General features: G+C 39.9%; 1 protein-coding gene and 1 long non-coding RNA gene across 3 annotated transcripts; one reads left to right on the forward strand and one right to left on the reverse strand.

Annotated features, from left to right (window-relative positions):
* The first annotated feature begins 662 nt into the window (after window positions 1-662).
* On the forward strand, window positions 663-5686 carry LOC311433161 (fatty acid-binding protein 5). Its single transcript, XM_084511980.1, has 4 exons — window positions 663-890; window positions 3386-3558; window positions 4530-4634; window positions 4777-5686. Exons 1-4 carry the CDS (start codon window positions 815-817, stop codon window positions 4825-4827), a joined length of 405 nt encoding a protein of 134 aa, XP_084368106.1. The 5' UTR covers window positions 663-814; the 3' UTR covers window positions 4828-5686.
* Window positions 5687-11681: 5995 nt separating this feature from the next.
* LOC311433162 lies at window positions 11682-18084 on the reverse strand. 2 transcript variants are annotated; one of them, XR_014690599.1, is made up of 4 exons: window positions 17934-18084; window positions 17442-17576; window positions 16886-17058; window positions 11682-12234 (listed from the first exon to the last, which is right to left on the reverse strand). It is a non-coding gene; the product is annotated as an uncharacterized lncRNA (long non-coding RNA). The 2 variants fall into 2 exon arrangements; XR_014690600.1 differs by lacking the exon at window positions 11682-12234 and adding an exon at window positions 15347-15626.
* Window positions 18085-23948: the final 5864 nt, after the last annotated feature.

Here is a 23948-nt window from a genome sequence, read left to right on the forward strand (position 1 = left end):
GTTCTGGTGTTGGTTAGCAGCAATGATAACTGCAGCGCTTTCCTTTAGGAAGTGGGGATTTAGGGTGCTGTGGGTCAAGACGCACTCAGACCAAGGCACCAAATCTGCATTTTCTGTGTGCTAAAGCATGAGATTGCACAAAGGCTTTGCTTTTTAATGTGTACCTGCATAAGTTCCCTGTATTGACTGATGGTGCTTGCTGTCACTGCGTGCCTGTAACAACTCTTCTGGGTCTGCAGCATGCTGCAGATTGCTGGATTTAGTGATACGGGATGTACCAATGGGATTTGGGGGGATAGCGGGAAGACCTGCAAAGGAATCCCATGCACTTTGGGGATGCTGAATCTTTATTACCCTCTCACCGTGCCACATGATGCCCCGTGCTCTTTTCTCCCTGATTTATCACAAAAAAAATATCACTGATGCTGTAAACCCTAACACGCAGGCATAGCTTAGGATTCATCACCCCAGCCTGCAAAAACCTCCTTGGGGCCCAAATCCCAACGACCAGCTTCGCACCGGAGGAGAAGGAGGAGGAGGAGGAGGAGGAGGAAGGAGAGGAGGAGGAGGAGGAGGCCGGGCAGCACCGCGGCGTGCCCGCTCTTGTCACGGCCGCCGCGGGCGGGTCTCTCCGGGCGGGGGCTCGGCGGGGAAGGGGCCGGGGCGCGGCGGGCGCCCCATTGGCTGTGCCCGGCCCCACACGGCCGCGGCCCGACCATAAAGCCGCCCGCGGGGCCGCTGCCGCCCGTCCGCCGCCCGCCGCAGCCCCGCCGACAGCCCCGCCGGAGCCGCCGCCGCTTTTGCCGCTGCCGCCATGGCCATCGATGCGTTTTTAGGCAAATGGTGCCTCGTCTCCAGCGAGGGCTTCGAGGAGTACATGAAGGAGCTGGGTAAGGGCACGGGGGCTCGCCGCACGCCGGCAGGGCTCTGTCCAAGGTCCGCGGACGGGGGGGCTGCAGGGAGGCGGCGGCGCTATTTTATTTTATTTTATTTTATTTTATATTTTATTTTATTTTATTTTATTTTACCCATTTTTTTTATTATTTTTTTTTATTCCATTCCATTTTGTTCCATCCCATTCCATTCCATTTTATTTATTTATTTTTATTTATTTTGCACCGTAATGGCTCGGGGGCAGCTGCCCATCCCCTGCAGCCTGCGCGCCCCCTGCCCCCCCCGCAGCCCTGCTGCATCCCCAGGGAGGCACCGCGGGTGTCTCCGAGAGACCCCCGGCAGATCGGCTGCCCGCAGGTACCCTGAGCATTGCCACCGGCTGCTTGTGCCCTTCTGTATCTCAAGGGGATGTCCCCGGCTTGCCATCCCCAGCTCCAGGTTGCTGTACGTTTTGCAACACCACGTTACTGAATCAAGAGCAGGGCTGACACTGGCAGCCGCCTCTGTGAGCATCCTGGCCAACAGGTGGTAGAAACACTGTGGTGTTCATGTAGCCCAGAAGCTGTGATTTTCTGCTGAAAGCTAGGATACTTTCTCAGGAGGTGGAAGATTTTTGCCTTGAATGTCTTTGGAGGGAGGAGAGGAAGGAATTTAGGTCACGCACAAGTACAAAAGGCATCACTGCATTTGTGCTCTGCAGAAAGCAGGGGCTGTAAGCGCACTTTGTGAGAGACCTGTCAATGTGTGATAGGTATGATCTGAGATAACCTTCTGGATTAAGCCCTGTGGGAGACTTTAGTGGAGGAAATTCAAGAATGTAAAGCTCTGCTCAGTTCATCAGGATGCTGCGGTGCTCGCGTCTGGTGGCCGGGGCTGGGCATGTGCCCAAACTGCAACTTCAAAGTAGAAATTAAGTGCTGCAACTACAGAGCACCTCCCATGTGTAGGCAGCAAGTGAGTTTGTTTGTGTTCAGATGGCAATCTTAAACCAGTCACTTTTCTGTTTTACAGTTGCAATTTAGGCAAGTAAGCTTACTCCAAGTCATCCTTTAGGAACCAGTCCTTTATTGGATCTCACCCTTGCTGACTACTTAGGAAACTGCCTTTGATCCTATTGAGACACACTATAAATGGGATTCTGCAGGTTCTGCTCACTTTGTGTAAAAATGTTCAAGGATAAAGGAGTGTGAATTTCACTGCTTGCCATACGGAGAAAATTACTTGGCTCATCTCTGTTTAGTTGGATTTCAAGGTGTAGCTGGTCAAATAACTCACTGATGGCTGTGGACTGGACAACGGCAAAGGGATGGGTGGGGGACACCGCGCCAGTAACTTCCAGTTCCATGCACAAAACCTGGACTGAGGAGGACTGTTTTTTGCTCTGCAAGCTGACGCTTACATCATTATTCATTCCTTGAATCTGAGCTGATTCTGGAGAAGCAGTGTCTGGGAATTTCTTCCTTAATTTCACCTTCCAAGGAAACTGTAATCTTTGTTGTGTGGACTCAGCCCCCACCCGAGTATGCTGCACACTCCAGCGGAGTGCTGTGCTGTATCTGACAGCATTCCTAACCACGCCAATTGCAGAGCACGGATGTTCGCTGACTTGGTAGCACTTTCTGCTCTGTTTGGTTGCTTATCAATTCTTGGTTCAGGATCTACACTTTCCAGTTTAATGGAGTCTAGTTTGTTGCCTGAGCACCCTCTTACTGATTTCTTCACCCTTCAGATCAAAAAGACTCAGGCAAAGCACTCAAACAGGGCACACAGAGGCTGAGGGAGGGTGAATCTCTTTTTGCTGAAGGGTTTTGAGAACAACTGTCTCCAGATGTCTCCCTTAATGTGCCGAATTTTCAGTCATTTGCAAAGGTCATTTCTCTCAAGGTCCTTTTTTCTTTTTTTTTTTTCCCTGCTCCCATAATTTGCCTGCAAGCAGGATTTTACATGATGGGAGTATTCTAATTCAGAAGCCTATATTTTGGAGACAGGATGTAGAGGATGAAATCTTATTAAAACTCACATGCTTGTGATTGTGTATAGCGTGATTGAAGAGTGTATCTTGAGTAAGTTGAAATAAATACATGAGTGGATTCACCAGTCAGTTAATTCTCTAGAATTTTTAAAACATTCAGAACTGAAAGGAAACACTTATGTTACTTTATGCTTTTGTCTTTGTTTTCCTGTTTATTGCACATTTCTGTTTCTAAAAAATTATTGCTGAGTTCTGGTACATCAGGCAATCTTTGATAAGGCGAAATAGATTTAACCTTATCTCTTTGAGGAAGCAGAGGAATAACCATGCAAATATGCTTTTTTTCCCTTCCCCATTAATGGATAATTTGAAACATCCTTTTTCTTTGTGACTCTTGAGCTTTGATTTTCAAGGGTACTTAAATGACTAAATGGGAATTAGGTGTTTGAACTTTTGTGTGGTCCGAAGCCTTATAGGGTTTAACTGACTTTGTGACACTTGGTGCCTCTTGCCTTGCAGGTGTGGGTATGGCCATGAGAAAAATGGGAAGCATGGCCAAACCAGATGTTTACATTATTAAGGATGGAGATACAATCACCGTAAAAACAGAAAGCACCTTCAAAACTTCACAGTTCAGCTTCAAGCTTGGTGAGAAGTTTGAGGAAAGTACATTAGATGGCAGAAAAACTCAGGTCAGTATATTAGATTTTCTGTTGAATAAACACAATTCTTTGAGTGTTTCACAGATGAAGATACTGTTTAAAAGTCAGCTTTTACATCCATACTAACAATGCTTTATTTGATGAATAGCTGTCACTGTAAGTCTCATTGAAATCAATTAATGTTTTTTTTTCTGGATTAAGCAATCTCCAAAGAGGGAAAATGCTGAAGCTAGTCATGTCTTCTGTATTTTGTTGTTTTCAATTTGTTAGGCAAGCACTGTGTTAGTAAAACCAATAGACATTTAAATCCATGTTAAAGCCAAATGCCACTTTATTTGAAGCCTATGGAAAAAATCCCATTGATGTTTAATCAGAGGCAATTCAACCCTACAGTTAACCTGACCGCTCAGTCTCTACTATTTGCATAACAAGAGCCTGGTTCAGTGTGCAAGGGTTACACACCAGGCATAAATGTGAATCACAGTTCCTAATCACCAGTTTTAGAAGGCAAAAAGGCTTCTCTCTGCACTGAGTGGGGAGCATATTCACCCAAAAGGAGGTTAACAACAAAGAAGTCCTCAAATATGTCTCTTTTCTTCTTGTGTGACTGCTGTCTATGTACCATTTCCCCCCACCTTCAATGCCATTCTGGCAATTCATCTGTTTTTGCAAGATCAGATAAATGTTACACAAAAGCTCAAAGCCCATGGACAAAGCAATGAACAGAGAACATCATTTGCTCTTGTTAATTGAAATCAAGCATGCTGTCAAAGGTCTGTTGCATGCAGGAATGTGTCAGAGTAGTGAATGAACAGTGAGCTAATGTAAGAAGAGGATCAATAAAAATATAAGATAATATCCCAGCTTTGTACATGACAATGACAAAATTACTATTGAGTGAGCCGGGGTGGGATTTTTTCCTTTGGATTAAAGTGTTAGAAAACATCAGCCTTCATCAAATGCCATGGGTAAGATATTGAATCTTGGGTTCTTTATTTCAGACGCTTATCAACTTAAAAGATGATGGGTCATTGATCCAGGAACAGGAGTGGGATGGCAAGAAGACCATAATAACACGGAAACTTGTGGATGGACAGTTGGTGGTGGTGAGTTCAGTCTCGCTTTCTCATCCTTGAGTGCTGTTTGCCGATAGCCTGAGAAGTAACTCTAAAAGATCTTTCAGCTGCAGCCTTTTTCCTTGTATTCTGTACCAAGGCAAATTAATCAATTAATTTCTTTATCTTCTAGGAATGTGACATGAATGGTGTCAAGTGTATTAGAGTCTACCAGAAGGCGTGAGGACGTCTTCATATTCAGTAGGAACTTGCTACAAACAACTCAGTTCAGTGGACAGAGCTCCTTTACACTCCATAATTTCCTTTTCCCCGTTTTCTAGTATTCCAATGGACTGAGTAGCTGAGTGCAATCCTTTTTAAAAGCCGTGATGTAACTATTATGTAACTATTCTGAACTTAAGAGGCTATTAAAGAAAATTTTCAAATATATGAAGTGGAAATGTTGTTACTATAGTAGAATTTTAAAGTGAGGTTTTATAAAAACTCAGTTTGGTTTTAGGCTTTGCTACAAACTGTCTTCAGTTCAAGATCATGCCAAGTTTGATAGCAAACAGTTAATAGCAAACTGAATTTTGACCAGCCTTTTCATCTTTAATTACTACGGTATTAAAATTTGAAAAAGAAAAAAGCATTTCAAATTCAGGCTCTACAGTTGTTTCTATCTTGCATGTTAACAAAGTAAATAGAATTTGGTGGGTATAAATAAGAGATAAGCCTTGTTGGTGTTTAAATAGAGGAGTGTATTTTCAGGGGTTGGTTTCTTTTTTTCACGTTTCAAACCCATACATTTCTTATCTGAAGAAATACACATACTATTGAGCCAATAGATATGATAAACCTAAGTAAACACGTAAGTGCTTTGCTTCAAGGAAGCCTTATTTTGAGAACACTCTTTGTTTTCCTAGCAAAATTCCTATTTCCTGTCTAGTATCATTCTACAAACTCTTAAACAAAATCTACTGAAATACTGCCTAAAACTTAAAGCCTCATTTTATTATTATTATTATTTTTAACTGGCTTGAAACATCTAGAAATGGAGTTTATATGCTTTAAAGTGCCACAATAAATACTCAGAAATATCAGTGTCTTGAGTATTACTTTTACACTGGTTGGGAAATAGAGCCTGTGATGTAAGTAGTTTTCCAAGGAGCTGTCAGGTAGGGCTAAATTAAAAAGTGAAGTTCTGTCACGCCAGACAAACAGGCCCTAATATTGAAACTATTTATCAGCAGGTGATGAGAAGATTTCTAATGACTGGATTCAGAAGTCTGGGGGATCGTGCAATTGTACCCTTCTAGTTTGCAGCATCTGTCATTGCAGAATCTATTGCTACTTCAACCCTACTGATATTTTAGCTGTTTACTGTATACATCTATTACTGAGCTCCCCGTAACAGCAGAAAAATCTGTTTTGTATGTTCATCCTACCCATCAGCAGAGATTGCTTTTCCCATAACTTTAAACAATTGACCTTTTTCATAATTTGCTGAGTATTTGTGAATCATTCCCTCTACCTACCTTGTCTGAAAGAAGTTAGAGAAGGAGCACACCTTGAATTTTTTGTTTTTCACAATCTGTAAAAATACACCAAATAGGAGTGGGAGAATGGATGTAGCTACCATGGCATGATATGAAAATTCTGCCTCCCTCTCAGAAGAAGCAGAGCATTGCTGCTTTAAGTGAGGGCATCACGCCTTCCTTGGGGTCACTGGTCTATCACTTACTGCTACTTGTTTACGCTTCTGATACTCAGTAGTGTTAACTGTTTATATTTCAACAGAATGGAAAAAAACTTCCAATGTCTTTTATAGAACATCCGTTTTGATTATGGTGAGATCATTTCTTGTAAAACAAAAGGCAGAAGAGTATCTTTTTAGAGTTATTTCCTATGGAAACAAGGCTAGTAAAGTCTGTTTAAGTGTATGTGTGTTTCCCTGCCCTCTGATTTCAGCCACATGTGAAGTAGAGGCTAGAGATCCCAAAGATAATTAATCTTCTCCAAATGTCATGAAAATAGGAGGCCTGATGAAGGAGACAGATCATTAAAGTGCCTTGATGATGGAAAGACTGCACAATGGAAGTCACACTGACATTAAATGGAAGAAAAACATTATAAGCCCTCTTGGCAAACATAAGACGTTATTTTAGATATGAAAGTTGACCAGCTGTAATACATATCAACAGGAAGCCAGGATTCTTTAGAACTAATTCTCCACAACTACTTAGGCTAACATATTTGTTTGCTTTATTTTGAAGTTAGCTTCAGCCTATGTTGCTGTTGACTTCAATGTAAGCATACTGTGACCCGGAACTACCATATATGCAACCCATTTGTGTTAAACTAGATCACGTAGATAAAACAACAATAATTTTATAGTACTGCCAGCCACCAAGATTTGTGCTGCTCAATTCTTGAAAATATAATTTATTTCCAAGTTTTTTTCTATTTGTTATTATACAAGCCAATAGTTTCACTCTTTATGAAATTTGTAAACACAATGTTCTCATCAGTGTAAAATAACCAATTGTGCTGAGATTTGCATAACTCTCTGTAGGTCACTATATCATATAAGATGGCCAAAAGCAAGACTTCTGAGAACAAATGAAAGAGAAGAAATTAAGCTTTATCTATCCAGCACTGCTTTATAATCCCACAGAATTAAAAGAAAAGGACACAAGTTTTGGCTAGATATTTTAGTGCATGTTTTTGAAGTTATTTTGGAGCTATAAAAGAAATAGCTTCAGCAAACTGAAGCCGCAAGTAAAACTTGCTCAAAGAGAGGGAAACTTCCATATCAACCTCGATGCATGTTCATTTAAAATAATGAGTAGTGTCTGATCTATATCTTTATGCCTCATTTTCTTCTCAAATTAGGGTAGTTGTGCTGTTTTCATAGAGTGTCTTTGTTTGTTTGTTTGGTTGGTTGGTTTTTGGGGTGATGGTGGTGAAAGTGGGTAAAACTAAATTTTTTAGCAATTTAGATCTGATATTCTGCCTCATAAGGGAAATCTCATGTCTGAGCTTTCCAGGAACACTAATGAAATGGCCCTGTGTTTTGGAAAGAGCATACTGGCTCTATACAATGCTCAGACTATCAAAGATTTTCCTGTTATGGTTTGGTTATATGATTTATTTCAAAATTGTTATCCTATTCTGCCTGCACTCTTTACAATTAATACTGGCCTTTCCTCTTCCTTTCCCCTCCCTACCACACACATGTGCTCCAGATCAAAGTTTTTTTAAAAAAAAACAAGTGATGGAAAATCTCTTAAGTTTTCTGAGGTTGTGGTCCCACTGTTAGCTGTCAGCTGTCCAGAAAAAGGGCAATGATTATTTCTTTAAGTGTGGAAGTCAAGTGTAGGAAGATAGTTTTGCTCTGCCAATGGCTACTTGGGTGATATTAACTATGAAACTCAAACAATCAAAAAAGAAAATGAGTCATTGAATAGGTACTCTATTTTTTTCAGGTTATAGCTTAAAATCTAGTCAATTCTGTTGAGTATAAACAATAAACCATCTTATCTACTGCTGTATAATATTATGTCCATTGTATTTTGTTGTTCATAAGGTGATCCATTCAGAGTAAGTCTTACTGAAGTCAGATGCTGGAAGTAAGCGCTCCATTTCAGCTCAGCCTGGGGTGTCAGTCCATGATGGCACTAACTGTAGGAGGGTTAGTCTCCAGCTCTCCAGGGCATACCTGCAGATTTTACACAAGAAAAATCACGCATTAAACTTTTTTTTTTTTTTTTTAACAAACGAACTGCCTTATAAAGGGCTTGTATTCTACCTGAAATTGTTTTAGAAAAATAAAAGCAGGAATGTGGGTTCATTCTAATCAAACTTTGTTGTTGACTCCTTCTCTGTCTGAGTATGTGCTAACAAAATGAATGGATTGGAAAACCTTTCCACTGTGTTGATTACTTGTGCTTGCAGGGAAAAAAAAATCCCACGCTGTGATAGTGGGTGGGAGCAAGTTATCGTATATTAATTGTTCTTTGATGCCTTATTTCAGTCCCATTGTTCAGCCCTGGGAGAATTTAGCACTATTTTCATAGATTTTGGAGACATTCCAGCATCTGTATAAACAAATTTTGTCCCATGAATCTCCTTTTCTAGCTTTGGCTTTTCAGCCCTTATACATCAAATTAAGATTTTGTTGACACTTCCCAGAATGGCTTTACTTTATACTATTATTTCAGAGGAAAAGGAAACACTATTAGAGACCACACTCCCAAGAGCAAATTTAGCTTCCTTTCCAACAAAAATGTTTCCAAAATCAATTCTCTACCAGATGGTCTTGATTATATTCTGGACATATTTGTAGGTGAAGTCCACTGTAATTTCAGAAGAAACACAGTTTCAGCAATAAATGTTAAAAGCACACTAGGTTTTAGATACTGCCCTGCAGTATCTACTGCAAAAAATAATAATAATAAAAAAAAAAAATCTACTGAATCCCAAATATTAAGACTTAAAAATAATATATTTGCCATTAATCACAGATGTACACTCTCAAATTCAATGCCAGAAGAGGAATAGTCCAGTCTGAGGGTCACACATCATGGGACTGTCTCCCACATGCATAGCACTCGTTTCCTTCTGAAACTTGTGCTTGGAATCAATGAGTCTACCTTCAGAAAAGACATCAGCTTGTGTCACTAAGGGTGCAGCTCACATTGTTACGCAATGAAAGTGCCAAAGGGAACATCATGGCTTTGGGCACAGTTTACAGGCTGGGCTCATGGTGCAAGGTGGCGTGAGGAGAGAGCTTGCTGCAGCACACCCCAGGGGCATTCTGTGGTTTGATGTCTTCTGGGAATATGCACTTAGGTTATGTACAGTGAGAAGCAGATTTGAAATCATAAAGAAGAGGTCAGCCTATAACTCTTGACTTCAACAGCAACCTTGAACTAAGAGCAGAGTCCATGACAGGGAGTTTCTATAAACACCTGGAGTAAGTGGGCTCTTTAGATACATGGAATGTTGAGTTGAAGGCATATCATGTTGGCCCCTCACTCTAGAAATGATGGCCATGCCTTGGTATGGCTTTGCAATTTAATGTTATGAATAACCCAGTGAAATAAAAGAATAGGATCTATTTCTATTTTATTGCAGATTGAAATTAAGTTAAAATATCATTGATGCTCTCCCTCTCCGAAATGTATAAAGTGGTAATTAATACTGGGATTTGCTCTCAGAACGTTCTATTGTCTCACCTCTACTCATTCTCCTAAATCATGTTGCTTTGTACCAACTTAATGGCATATAAATAACATTCAGAAAATGGGATGTTTCTATTCTTTCACATTTATTTTTTCTCTTGGTGAGATTCAGAATAAAAATGCAATCTGTGTATCTTTAGTGGCAGCACTATTTGAATAATCATTTTCTTTTTGCATAATTCATGGAATATGGTCCCTCTGTTTAACCAGCTTAACTGATGGCTGCTTTTCTGAAACTGACAGAAGAGTAGAAGCCAAGTGATTATAAACAGAAATCACAGATGCTTCAGTCCTCTTTCCCTTTGTCATGTATTTCCACAACACAGTTCATGCTTATCTGAGCCTAAACATTATCCCTCTTGATGTTTGCTTTCTTCATGAAGATTCTTCCTTTTTCCTATTAAATTTAAGATTAACAGGTCTTTTGGATTTAGATTCTGAACACCCAGTTGGCACGATTATTGGAACAAGGATTAAGAAAGATAATAATAAATGTAGCTGCATCTTGCCCAGTCTCTCTCCGCCTCTTTCTCAGTCTGTCTCTCTTTTTTTTTCCGTGTGTATGTGTGTGCAGAGGACCTTTTTTTTTTTTTTCCAGCACTGAGGGAAAGAAGAAAACTAAGTGTAGAACCTTTCCCTCTGACTACATGCAATGATATCCAAGGCAGACTTTCTGAAATTCTGATTTTAAAGCAGTGTATGGCTGAGCAATATCAGCCCCAGATTAGATGACTGAAAGGCTTAACTGTTCTGCTGTTCTCAGCTGATTCCTGGGAGAAATATGCAGACCTCTGTATGGAAAGGTAACGATGTGCTGCCACAGCACATAGACCATGTGTACTTTGCCTTATGCTTGTTCTGAAACGATTTTAAGCAGAATTTTCTCCAATACTTAGTCTTGCTAGGAAATGAGGTAAAAGTGTAATTTCACAAGAATTGCTTCTCTACTGGATTGATTTTTTGTTTTGTTTTGTTTGTTTTTGTTTTAATAGTGATAGTAATATTTTCTGATTGTGATTTATGATAATCAAATGACTTAAACAATCTGAAAATTGGAGAGACATGGATTTGATGGATGGACCACGTGGGCTGGATGGTTGCACTCAAAGTGTTGTGGTCAATGTCCAGGTGGAGATGAGTGATGAGAGATGTCCCTCAGGGGAGAATATCGAGAATGGTGCTGTTTAAAATCTTTGTTGGTGGCATGGATAGTGAAATTGAGTGTACCATCAGTAAGTCTGTAGATGACACCAAGATGTGCGGTGCACTTGGCATGCTGGAGGGAAGGGATGCCATGCAGAGGGACCTGGACAGGCTTGAGAGGTGGGCCTGTGCAAACCTCATGAAGTTCAACAAGGCCAAGTGCAAGGTCCTGCATCTGGGCTGGGGTAATCCCAAGCACAAATACAGGCTGGGTGAGAAATGGATTGAGAGCAGTAGCTCTAAGGGGAAGGACCTGGGGGTGTTGGCTGATGAGAAGCTTGACATGAACCAGCAATGTGTGCTTGCAGCCCAGAAAGCCAACTGTGTCCTGGGCTGCATCAAAAGCAGCGTGGCCAGCAGGGTGAGGGAGGTGATTGTCCCCCTCTGCTCTGCTCTTGTGAGACCCCATCCGGAGTGCTTCACTGAGCTCTAGGGCCCCCAGAACACAAAGGACATGGACCTGTTAGAGCAAGTTCAGAGGAAGACCAGAAGGATGATCAAGGGGCTGGAGCACCTCTCCTGTGAAGATAGGCTGAGGGAGTTGGGTTTGTTCAGCCTGCAGAAGAGAAGGCTCTGGAAAGACCTTACAGCAGCCTATACCTAAAGGGGACCTACAGGAAAGCTGGGGAGGGACTCTGTGTCAGGGAGTGTAGCGACAGCACAAGGGGGAATGGTTTCTAACTAAACTAGGGTAGGTTTAGATTAGATATAAGGAGGAAGTTCTTTGCTTTGAGGGTGGTGAGGCACTGACACAGGTTGTCCGGAGAAGCTGTGGATGCCCCATCCCTGGAGGTGTTCAAGGCCAGGCTGGATGGAGCTTTGGGCAACCTGGTCTGGTGGGAGGTGTCCTTGCCCATGGCAGGGGGTTTGGAACTAGATGATCTTTAAGGTCCCTTTGAATCCAAACCATTCTGTGATTTTATGATTCTATGAAAAGACTTGGTTCCTTTATTAATCTGTCAGCTAGAGCTTTACAGACCTGGAAAAAGTTTGGTCATATACTAGAACTTGAAAATGTTGGGTTTTGCCTTAACTTACACAATTCTGAGATTTTTCCTCATAATTTACATCTTTCCCCAGTACTTTATTTTCATCTTTCATATACACCTTGGTTTGGGAAGTTAGTCAATGATATCCTTCCGCGATCAGTGTTTAAGACTTAGTCTATAGGAGGTTCTTAAACTCTTTTGTCCTCACTGGGTCTGTGGAGGAGAGGAGAAAAGGAAAAAATGAGTTTAAAGATTCTATGATACATTATATGCAAAACAAAATGTCTCAGAAGAAAGATTTCCCCAGAGGTTTTTCTCTATTAAAGAAAGCACAGACCTGAACAATTACCTAACCATGGAAAAGAACATGTACAAAGCCCTTTGGAAAATTTAAAAAATCTTGGATAAAGCTCTACAAATGCAGATTGTCAGCTGTATCTTCCATTCATGTAAACACGGACTGATTTGGGACTGACTGGACACTGGACTGGCTTCGTCACCACTTCTGTGATCAACTATCTTCTTAAACCTAAGCCTTTGCCCCATTTGGAGAGGTTTCTCTGCTCTTGTTACACTCTGCTTTACATTTCAGAATATTAATGCTTTCCCTTAACTTGTTTTATGCATGTTATTGAAGATCTAATTGCTGCTTTGAGGCTGAAGCATACTCAGCTGGATTTCTCAGCTGGATTCCTGCTAAGATCAAGAGCTAAGCGTGTTTATTATAGAGGCACTGATGCTATCTTATGAAGTGACAACCTTCTATATTAATAGAAAGCCTTGCATTGATTCAAGAAGATTGGATTAGGCTTTAGTAACTGAAAGCTCATATAGAAGATCAAGAATAAATGCTTAATTTTAAGATATGTTATTTACTCCTTAAAAACATCCTCCTTGATTTTTGTAATATGGATGATGACAATAGAATTCACTGGGAACACAATCTGAGCAGCAAATAAATTTGGATAGATTCATGTATTTAATCATTTATTCTGATAGGTTGATGGGGCTAATATTTACAAGAGAAATGAGAAATCACCATTGCTAGTATGGTTTTATTATGCTGTCACTGTATTATTCTCGGGGAGGAAAAAAAAAAAAAGAGCACTGTGTGGAAATGCAGTAGAGACCAAAATATATTGTATTCACTTGGTGTTCTTCTTATTTAATTACAATATCACAGAGAAAATGTTTCCCTTACATTGTTTATTGGCCTTGAATACTATCAACAGGTATCAGTAGGAAGGATATTAAGTTGCATCTTACAATTACATTTCACTGATACCTTCAGTAATGTTATGAAGACATATAAAAAAGGAAAAAAGTATTTATGATATATCTCTCTCCCTCTCTCTCTCCTCCCCCCCCCCCCTTTTTTTTTTTTTTAGTTTAATGTTTTTGTGACATCTTCTGAAGAAAACAACTATAACACACGTTGTACAATATTGTCAATTATCTCATATAGCTGAATAGAAGGCTGGAATTAATTTTTGACTACCCTATACAATGAGGTGTTGCCCTTGCAAGATTTAAATTAATATCACAAAATAAAATACCAAATGCTTACTAAGCAGATCAACTTTCTTTGCATACTAATTTGAATGTAGTTACATCAGAGAGAAAAAAGAAAATGTGATGCTATAGAATACTCTGGAATAGCCGGCTTCTTTTTAACACCTCTCACATTACCAGCAAAATTATGAGTTTTTGTTTTGTTTTGTTTTTATGAGATAACTCCCATGACTTCACCTGTTGCTTTCAAAAGTTGTGCTTGGATGTAATTTGATGTGATTTCAGATATTGTCTGAGAATAATAAGTCACATAAATAAGAATGTGATTTTATTAACACAATTGCTTTTAATGGCCAAGCCAAGAAGAAGCCGTGCAGGTTTTCCTCAGGTAATTTGCATTTATGATTCTATGATTTAATAGGCGCATTTCAGAGGCACACTTACTGTAGGACAGAGAAGCATAACATCTATTTTTATAAACTTGCCTTTCTACCAAATAAAATTGTGTTCATTGAGAGTTCTTATGGACCTGCTAAAAATAACTTGTGTAACAACCGGTGTCTGATTTGTCCAAACAAACATTACTCGTTAAGACACAGACTCAAAAATACTTAAGGCTCCCGGGAAGTATAAAAACCAACCAACCAACCAAACAAGCAAAACAACAACAATAACAAAACAAACACCAAAAAAAACATGTAATGTTTAAAGCTTTTTATTTCTGAGTAATTGTCAAGAACAGGTAATCAGTCTGGGCATGCTTCTCTGTCCCCTTTGTACCATTTCACTTGGGGAAAAGACTCTCCAAAAGGAAAATTTGAACATTTTACTGTTTTTGCTCATGTTCTTTCTAGTAGGTTTTAAAGGTCTTCTATTTATTTTCTTTGTGTGACAAGATGAATTCAGTAGAACATATTCAACTTTCCTTTTATATTAGTCCTTTAGTAATTATTATTCCCACTTAAGTAAAAGGGGAATTTATATAGAAGTGTTTATGGATTTTTCCTGTCCTAGTTCTGCATGTTAAATTTATTCTAGATATCCAAATGCCAGTTCAAAGCTGAATGGACCCAGTGCTTAGCTCAGGTAAAACAGAGAAAATGAAGTTGATTATACTCAAGCCAAAAAAGTAATTTAACTTTTCTGGAATGATCCTGAACAAAGCATTTTCTTATATTTTTTTTAATTTTATTTTTTGTATGCTTTGTAATCACTAGCTCCCTTTCCCACTCATTCTTTTTCTTTTTCTTTTTCTTTTTCTTTTTCTTTTTCTTTTTCTTTTTCTTTTTCTTTTTCTTTTTCTTTTTCTTTTTCTTTTTCTTTTTCTTTTTCTTTTTCTTTTTCTTTTTCTTTTTCTTTTTCTCCTTTTCCTTTTCCTTTTCCTTTTCCTTTTCCTTTTCCTTTTCCTTTTCCTTTTCCTTTTCCTTTTCCTTTTCCTTTTCCTTTTCCTTTTCCTTTTCCTTTTCCTTTTCCTTTTCCTTTTCCTTTTCCTTTTTTCTTTTTTCTTTTCCTTTCTTATTTCTTTTCCTCCCTTCCCTTCCCTTCCCTTCCCTTCCCTTCCCTTCCCTTCCCTTCCCTTCCCTTCCCTTCCCTTCCCTTCCCTTCCCTTCCCTTCCCTTCCCTTCCCTTCCCTTCCCTTCCCTTCCCTTCCCTTCCCTTCCCTTCCCTTCCCTTCCCTTCCCTTCCCTTCCCTTCCCTTCCCTTCCCTTCCCTTCCCTTCCCTTCCCTTCCCTTCCCTTCCCTTCCCTTCCCTTCCCTTCCCTTCCCTTCCCTTCCCTATAGCAGTTGCACTAGTTTAACAACATTTGTCTAATGGAGATTCCACATCCTTCCTTCATGATGTTTTTCCTATATTGAAGAAAAATGATAGGTTCCTTTCTTTGTTGCAAAGTTTGTCCCTGGCATCTATCCTATAAGCTGATATGGGTGCCAACGTCTGGATTAAGGTTATCTTCTTGCCATTCCTGACAAGTGGACAGTTACTTTGGTGGCAACTCCATCTCTTGAAGAGTTTCTCCTTCCATGGCTTTGTTCCACCTTTCCTACAGGCTCTGTCCATGCACACAAGACATCTCCATCTGGCCATCTTCCATCTGAATTGTTAAAGGGGCAGGGACATTGTTAAAGAAGCAGGGACTGTTATGGTCTTACAATCAACCTGATTGTTTCTCCAGGTTCTGTGTACTCTACGTTCATACGAGGCAGGGTCTAGTTGGACTTGGGTTGTAACACAACATGATGAGGCCGCCCTGGTCACTGGTGGTGCTGTGCCCTACAAAGTGACTGTGCTTGTCTGCTGACCCAACAGGTCATAATTTCTTGGCTTCCCTGCAAGCCTTAGCATTCACATGGGAAAATGACAGTATGGTACTGCGTGGAATGAATCAATCCAGTTTCCATTTTTAACTGCAGTTACACTGTTTAGGGTCAGGATCAAGAAACAGAAATTGTTCTTCAGCAAATCCTGAATAGTTCTACTCCCACCACCAGATATATTACTTTTCCATATGACAAGTATTTACTCCTATCTCTGATGGCATACTGCTTACATCTTCGTTACCAAGGGAGATCCGTTTTCTTCCTGCCATTGTACTAGCAGCAGTCTCACAAAGTATATTTATTTCTCTTACAACCTTCTACAAATGCACACCTAACAATGGTCCCTCAGACAAGCAACTAGAGCTAAGCAGTCCAAGCAAAATGACCATTTGCAAATCTTGAGAGTAGCTTTAGGAGTGACATAAGGTGTCTTGCTCTCATTTATCTTCTAGAGACATAAATCTTGCATTTATTGTAACTCAGACTTTATCCTTGTAGAAATTGTAGAAAACTAGCTATAGACAGGAGTTTTATCATCTGTGGCACACCATGGGGGCTGATCCATCTCACCTAAACTAACCTAAAGCACCCAGCTGAGTTGCTGTGCTCCTGCAGAGGCAGTGGAGAAGGGCAGACATGACCTGGAAATGCCAGCTGGCAGAGTCTGTGGAGTAAACCACCAGCTGCCAAGCCCACTGCAGACACATTTTGTTGTTTTCCGTAGACTTACAGTGGTGCAGTGTAACACCAGAAGCCACGATACAGTAGGATGTACACGTCATACCCATCACCCAACAAATCTCACAGAAGCTGTGTGAATCACACCACGTACACTAATTCATGAGTCACACTAAGTAAGTATAAGCCATGCATATATATATCTGTATTTAATAGGTCTGTTACCTAGCTGTGTGAACCTGTTTAGTTATGAAATAAATTGGTTTTGTTTTGTGATATCCCTTTTTAGACATCTTCTGATGGCATTTTGTGTTAAGGGACAAATGCATAGAAATAGGTACTATAATTAATTTACCTGTCTCTGGGAGAGTTTTGTACTATGTTGGATTCCATTGTTTTGATTTCTTTTGGAGAGTGCTGAAAGCCAGCGCATGTGGTTATCTCCAACATCAAAGGAGCTTTTTCCCAAGAGTCTTCAACACAGGAGCAGCTTGACATTTTGCGTGCTTGAGTCACTAGTCTGGGTGACTGATGAATCACAGAATTGCAGAAAGGTTTGGGTTAGAAGGGACCTTAAAGTTCATCGAGTTCCAACCCCCCTACCATGGGCAGGCACACCTCCCACCAGACTACATTGCCCAAAACCCCATCTAGCCTGGCCTTGAGCACCTCCAGGGATGGGGCATCCACAGCTTCTCTGGGCAACCTGTGTCAGTGCTTTGTCCTTGTTACTCCTTGTCCTATCATTTCCTGCCCAAGTAAAAGTTGCTCTCTATTTTTTTTTTTCATAAGCCCCCTCTAAGTACTGAAAGAGAAGAGCCTTTGTGGCTGCAAGCAGGTTGTGCCTTTTAAGGTGCAGGCTCCCAGGCAGTCAGCCAGCATAGTTTATACTGCCTATCACTGCATCTTACCATGACTCCCAGTTGGCTTGATAAGTATGAGGCAGGTGTCTTGCCTTGATCTTCTCTTTCTACTAAGCTCACACAATGCAAGGGATCTTGCTAGGCTGTTTATAAGGGTCTTCTTCACAGAGCAGACCAGCCCACCTAAGGGTTTGGGAAACATCCACATTTTTCTGTTGAATATAGGGAAAGTCTTCGGTGGCAAGACATTGTTGAAACGTCACATTTCAAGCATGACTATGTTAAGAGCCAACAATAAACTTATCTTTCCCCTTTCCTTCTCTTTCTCTCTTTTTTTTTTTTTTTTTTTTTTTTTTTTTTCTCCCCAAGATATAGGATTGCCTCAATCAACAGAACTGACCCAACCCAGGTATGCCTTAAGTTGCTCTTGTCATTCCAGGTTGATGCCATCACCCACATCTCCTGTGCTCACCTCCTTTGTCACAAACAAGCCCGAGCACCTTACCCCCCAACACCTATAACCACCCAGTCCCACCTCACCTCAGAAGTTTTTAATACAGCTGAACTTTTACATCACTTATGTTATGGGGTACGAAGCCTCACACAGACATGCCGCATCCCCAGGGAAAGAATTTGCTCAGCACCATCTATTTTTCTGGCTATTGTAATAATTATCCTCCAGCAGGTGATACTGAAGCCCTCCTTCCTTTCCCCGACCCACCCCCTATTTCCTCTTCCTCTAAAATATTTGCATTTTTCTACTAGGACCACTAGGTGTCACAAGTACTCACATCTAAACTGTAAAATAATATTATTCCAGAGATCTTGATATTATTCTTATTGAGGGGGCCAAGAACTGGGTCATAGATTTGCTGTAAATGTGGGTGTTCCTGGATGCAATAAAAAGAGCCAAACATATATCAAGATGGTGCTTATAGAAAAGATCCGTAGTGCTTTGTGGCAAACCATTTAGCGTACAAGAGAATTATGTCGTCTGTCGTTGAAGTGCCTTAATTCAGCGAAACATAGAAAACTAATGACTTGGTTGTGACATGAAAGCTCAACAAAGTATATCTAACACAAGGGAATAGGCTGGTGAAACAGGTGCAAAAGTAGAATACAGAAAGAGCTCCACACTGACAAACTCATGGTTAAGGAACAGAATAATCCTCAAGTTAAATTTAGATGATTTTCAAACCTAAACTGAGTAATCCATGCCACTAATGAGACATATCTTCCTGTTCTCCCCACCCTTGTTCCCATCTGTCTGTTTATAAACTGATCAATCATCCCTGCCTAGCAGTATGAGTTTTACACTAGCTGGGAAGATATATTCTCAGCTTCCCAGCGGGGCTCACGATACACCACTAGTTGAGTCTTTGGGAGCCTGAGACACTGATCTTTCCTGAAGATGACATTTCATTTTTTTCAAATGTTAGGAAATACATTAGTTTTCTTTTCCTTAACCCCATAAAACCTCTCCCCCATCCCTGTAGGCCCCTTCCCATCTATTTAAAAAAATCTTTGTGAACTGTGTGCCAATGACTCTGTATCCCAGGGTCTCCTACATAAATGGCTTCATTTCTTTTATCATTTTAATCAATTTGAGAACACAAAGAAAGTTGTGTGGGACACACTTTTGCTGAAGGAATCATGGAGTCATAAAATATCCTGAGTTGGGAGAGACCCACAAGGATCAGTGAGTCCATCTGGCTCCACGCAGGACCACACAAACTCCAAAACATGTCTGAGAGCGTTGTCCAGATGCTTCTTGAATCCTTTCCCTTGACTGGCTAGCAGTGCTGGGCTTGAGGCACCCCAGGGTACAGTTGGCCCTTCTGACTACCAGGGCACACTGGTCTGTTCTTAGTATACTCGCAAATAGGACTTCTACCTTTTTATTTTATCATTTTCCTGAAAATTAACACTGTTTTGTACACTGAAATCTAAAATATTACATGCAGTTAGGGACTTGATCAAATATGGTATTATTGCATGACACTCAAACAGACAGACAGTGTTATAAATCTGGAGTGGCCAATTATATTGTCATTTTTAGCTGGCAATATGAGAGCATAATGGCTTTAGGCTATTCCAGATGGTGAATTTAGGCACTGAAAGGTACTGCACCGCTCCTAGAATAGAATACATAACACTGGAAGAAGCAAAGACCATTCACTCCTTCTGTAAAACAGTGTTTCAAAGATAACGATTAACATCACCACATAGCTGTGAGTTATTGCTTAATAAAACTGCATAATTCTTATTAGTCACACTGTGCAGTGCACTATCAGTCAAATGAATCACTCATGCGAGACAGCTAATTTGGTCCCAAATGCACTATTTAGAATGAATGCTGAATGTTCCTAACTATTATTAAGTAGCCACCTGCTGCACATTTATGACATTATATTTTGTATATTGTTGCAATAATCTAAACTGCACTTAAAGGTAGAGCCCAATTCCAGATAATGTTTTGTTAATAACCTCCCATGTAAACAAGCACAATCAATTATGGCCAGAGGTAATTACAGCTGAATCATTTTCTTACAACAATATTTAAATTAAAAATAAATAATCAGATTGATTCAGAAAGATTTCAGACTTCACTTGTATTTAGATGAAGGTGTGTCCTGAACCATAATAGGTGCAATTACAGAGATAAGATTAAGGAGGTGCCAGCTTTCTTATGCTTTTATACATGTTTTCAGAGTATCTTTGTAACAATGAAAGATTTTTGTACGCTAACTGTCTGTGCAGAACAGACATTTCCCAGGCAGGTTCAACAGAAATCTCTTCAACTCCCTTTATGGAGCCTTGACTTTTTAGGGATATTTCCTTTATTTACCAGCCAGGAACAATAACAAGGGGTGGAAAAAAAAAAAAATAGAATGTTGCATTTTGTTACCACTGGGGTGTGCCACTTAAAAGGATTATGTTTTCTGGCCAGTAATTCCTTCTCCTACAGCTTTACACTGGACTAGTGCCCTTTCCATCCATCTGGCACTTTTCATACATGAAACCAAAACTCTCAGCAAAACACTGCTATCAGTCATTTCTCTCTCCTTCTAAAAGAGAGGAAAAAATGATGTAGAGGTGTTATTTCTTGGCCAATGCCACGTAAGCATAGCAGTCAAAGACCATAGGACAGTCCACGTCTCATCCAGCAAGATTCACTGCACCTGAAGCTTGCCGTCTGGAAGCCTGTCCTCTGCTTTAGGCTGAGCAACTAGACTCTTTTTCTTGTCAGTAGGAAATCTTTGATATTTATAGAAGCCAGTTCATCCTACTTCCCTTGCACACCTATTTTGTAGAGAATTTTCCCCAAGAATATGCTGTTCTTTCTATCCACTGATGAGGTTGCCCTAGGCAACGAGCCTCTCAGAGGTACCTAACTTGTAGAAGATGACATTTAAGTGAGCTGAATCTCCCAGTTAGTGCACTTCCCAACCCCCTTGACCATGTGCAGCCTGGAGAAGAGAAGCTTTAGGTGCAGCCTTACAATACCCAAGACAAGATTACCAAGAAAAGGGATCCAGGCTTGATAGTGATGTGCGTGGTGGGATAATGAGATGCAATGGTCAGAAACTGAAACAGGAGAGTGTCTGACTGGTTATAAAGAAAAATGATTTCTCCCTGAGGACAGCCAGACAGTGTAAGAGATTACCAAGAGAACCACGTGTTCTCTGAACCTGGATATTTTGATGGCTTGAGTGGATGAAGCCCTGAGCTACTTGGTCTCAATACAGACCTGCCCCTGCTTTGAGCAGGAGGATGGACTGTGGTCTCCCAAAGTCTCTTCAAGCCAAATGTTTGGTGATTCCATGTTGTCTTTCATGCTGAGATATCACACATGGGATGTCACATCCACATATCAGAGGCATTCTGCGAAGGGAATGTTGATATGGACATTAATGCAGGGGCTAGAAAAGGTTTAACACTGAGGACTATATCAGATGTTAATGAGGCATAAGGGTCAAGTTTAGGTCCAGCTGGCACCTCCAATAACTGAGTTTCCAGATGTATGCCTGCTCTTTTAAGAACTTGTAACCCACAACAACGTTGTGGTGCCTTTTGCATAGGAAAAATATAAGGAGAAAAATACATCTCAGAATATGACTGAGAGTGAAATACAGAAAATGGCACAGAAAAAAAAAAGATAGTGTTGATAGGTATAAGGAAACATGGGAAACATAGATAAAGGATACTCAGATTGTCTGACTGATGAATTGATAGATTTGAATAGATGGACTACATTTTCTTAGCTTTAAAATTTAACATGTCCTCTAAAGACAGTTGTTGAATTAGATTTTTTTTTTTTTGAAAGCACTTGATATGAAGAAAAAAGTAAATCTATATCTGCCTCCTAGAATGAAAATTTAATGGTATTTTAGGTAGAAAACTAAAAGATATTTTAGTAATAAAGGCCAGTCAGGGAAATGTCAGATAAGTAAATCCTTGAGCCTGCTGGAAATAGGTAATGTAAACTGGTATAAAGATAATTTAAATGATGGATCACTTAAATTCTGTGCAATAGGAGAAATATTTAGACTGTGCTCTAAATTCTGCAGAGAGTTTCAATCTTGAATCCTCTTGACTTTTTGCCTTGAGGAATGATGCTGTGTAAAGTTTGTGCACAGGTTTCTGATTGTTTTTTAGAACAGAAGCGTGCATTGAAAAAGAGCCATGTTAATGCCAAATATTGATTTCTCAATGCGTTGCTAACATATTTCCTATTGCAAGTAAATTGCACAAAAATAAAAAATGTCTATAAATAGAACAACTCAGTGTGCAAGAGCAATATTACATTCCATACCCAGTGATGCTGATGCTTTCAACTGACTAAGTCTTGTACAGAGGAAATTACTTTCCTTATTGAAAAACATGTTTCTGTCAACTCATTTTCTTTATCTACTGGATAATAGAAAAGAAAACCATCATGCTAGATTTTTCACAACAGGTTTATTCTTCTCCTTCTTTCATCTAGAAATCATACATATTTCAGATAAATAAAGCAAAGAGGACTACAGTACATGACTGTGACCGGACTAAATTATTATTAATATCTTAACAGACAAATGAGCAAATGCTTTCAACTACAGAAGGTGACCTAATTACACCCATTTGTTGAGCAATAAATAACAGAGAAGAAGGATATTAAAGCAGTTAGTGAGCAAGACTACAAGACACTGACACTAGCGTTCTGTATTGCTTTGAGCAAGTGCAATTACTTATGCATAAATCTTCAAAGTCATGTGCTTATGTGTCTTTTAATATCTGCCTGTAACCTCTGTATTTTTCTTTCTCATCTGAAAGATGCTAAGATAACCCTTCTCCACCTCATTGGTGCCTTTTGGAGTTTTCAATGCACTGAATAAAAGGGGTCATGGAAGCAGTTGAGAAAAGAGGCTAAGAGAAGGGGAGAAACTCACTAACGTGTTTTAAAAACTATGCTAATCTCTTTCTCCCACTAATCTGGATTAAAATTAAGCAAATAAACCCACACCTTTCATCATCCATGCTTAGATAATATTCTTTGCCCCTACACTCCCTAAAATATTAATGTGGCACACGTAGAAATACTCTGCTCTTTTGTACTTCAGATCCTAAAAACAAGGGAATTTTTATCTTTACAGTTTTTGCCTTCAGCTTTTCTGGAAGACTCTGTCACCTCTCAGGTACTGCTGATGCAACAGCTTGTGTCAGCACCCTCACTGGATGAGGCCCTTTGGACCCCCAAAGTGCTCAACATGAAAAGTTTTCTGACTTTACCATTCTTTCTTGTCAGTCCTGATCAGATCGTTGCCATTGTTAACACTCCAGAAAAAACAATCCCACATATGTGAAAACAATCAAAACATAATGCAGTTATTACAACTTTTACATACTTTAAAAGATTTTTCATCCAATGAAGTAAAGGAGGCTACAATCTATACTAAGTAATTATTTTACTCTTCTTTAAAAGTTTTGGGCTTGCAAGATACTGGAAGATCCTCCTCCAGGCTTTAACCTCTATCAGGAGCTCCTGTGATAACACAGCCCTCTGTTTTCAGGTCAGGCCAGTGACTGAAGCTAATTGCATCCTCTTTGCATGGGAGGGATCATAGTGACTTGTTGATGTTCCCTTTACCTGTTTTGAAATCAAAAGCCCTCTGCAATCCATGGAATTGATAGACAAGCTACAGAAGCATGATGTGCAATGGTGTGTGTCATCCAAGTCTTGGACAAACTGATGGGATAGCACCAACTTCATTAAACACAGAGTTCTTGGTTCAGTTACAAAATCAAATTCAAGTAACAAAAGTAATTCAAATGCTTACTCAGTATGCTCTAAATGTAGAAGACTTATACACATTTCATAGCTTCACAGAAGTGTTGGCTGGGATACACTTCTGGAGGTCATTTAGGTCAAAACTACTGCTTAAAGCAGGACTATCCCCAGTACTGCATCAGGTCAGCTGTAGCTTTGTTCCTAGCTGGGTCTTGAAAAGTCCAAGATCATGATTCCATTTGCATACATCTAGATTTGATTTGTTGTTATTCTTGGCAGCAGGT

This window comes from Aythya ferina (assembly GCF_964211825.1).
Source record: "Aythya ferina genome assembly, chromosome: 2".
Taxonomy (NCBI): Eukaryota; Metazoa; Chordata; class Aves; order Anseriformes; family Anatidae; genus Aythya; species Aythya ferina.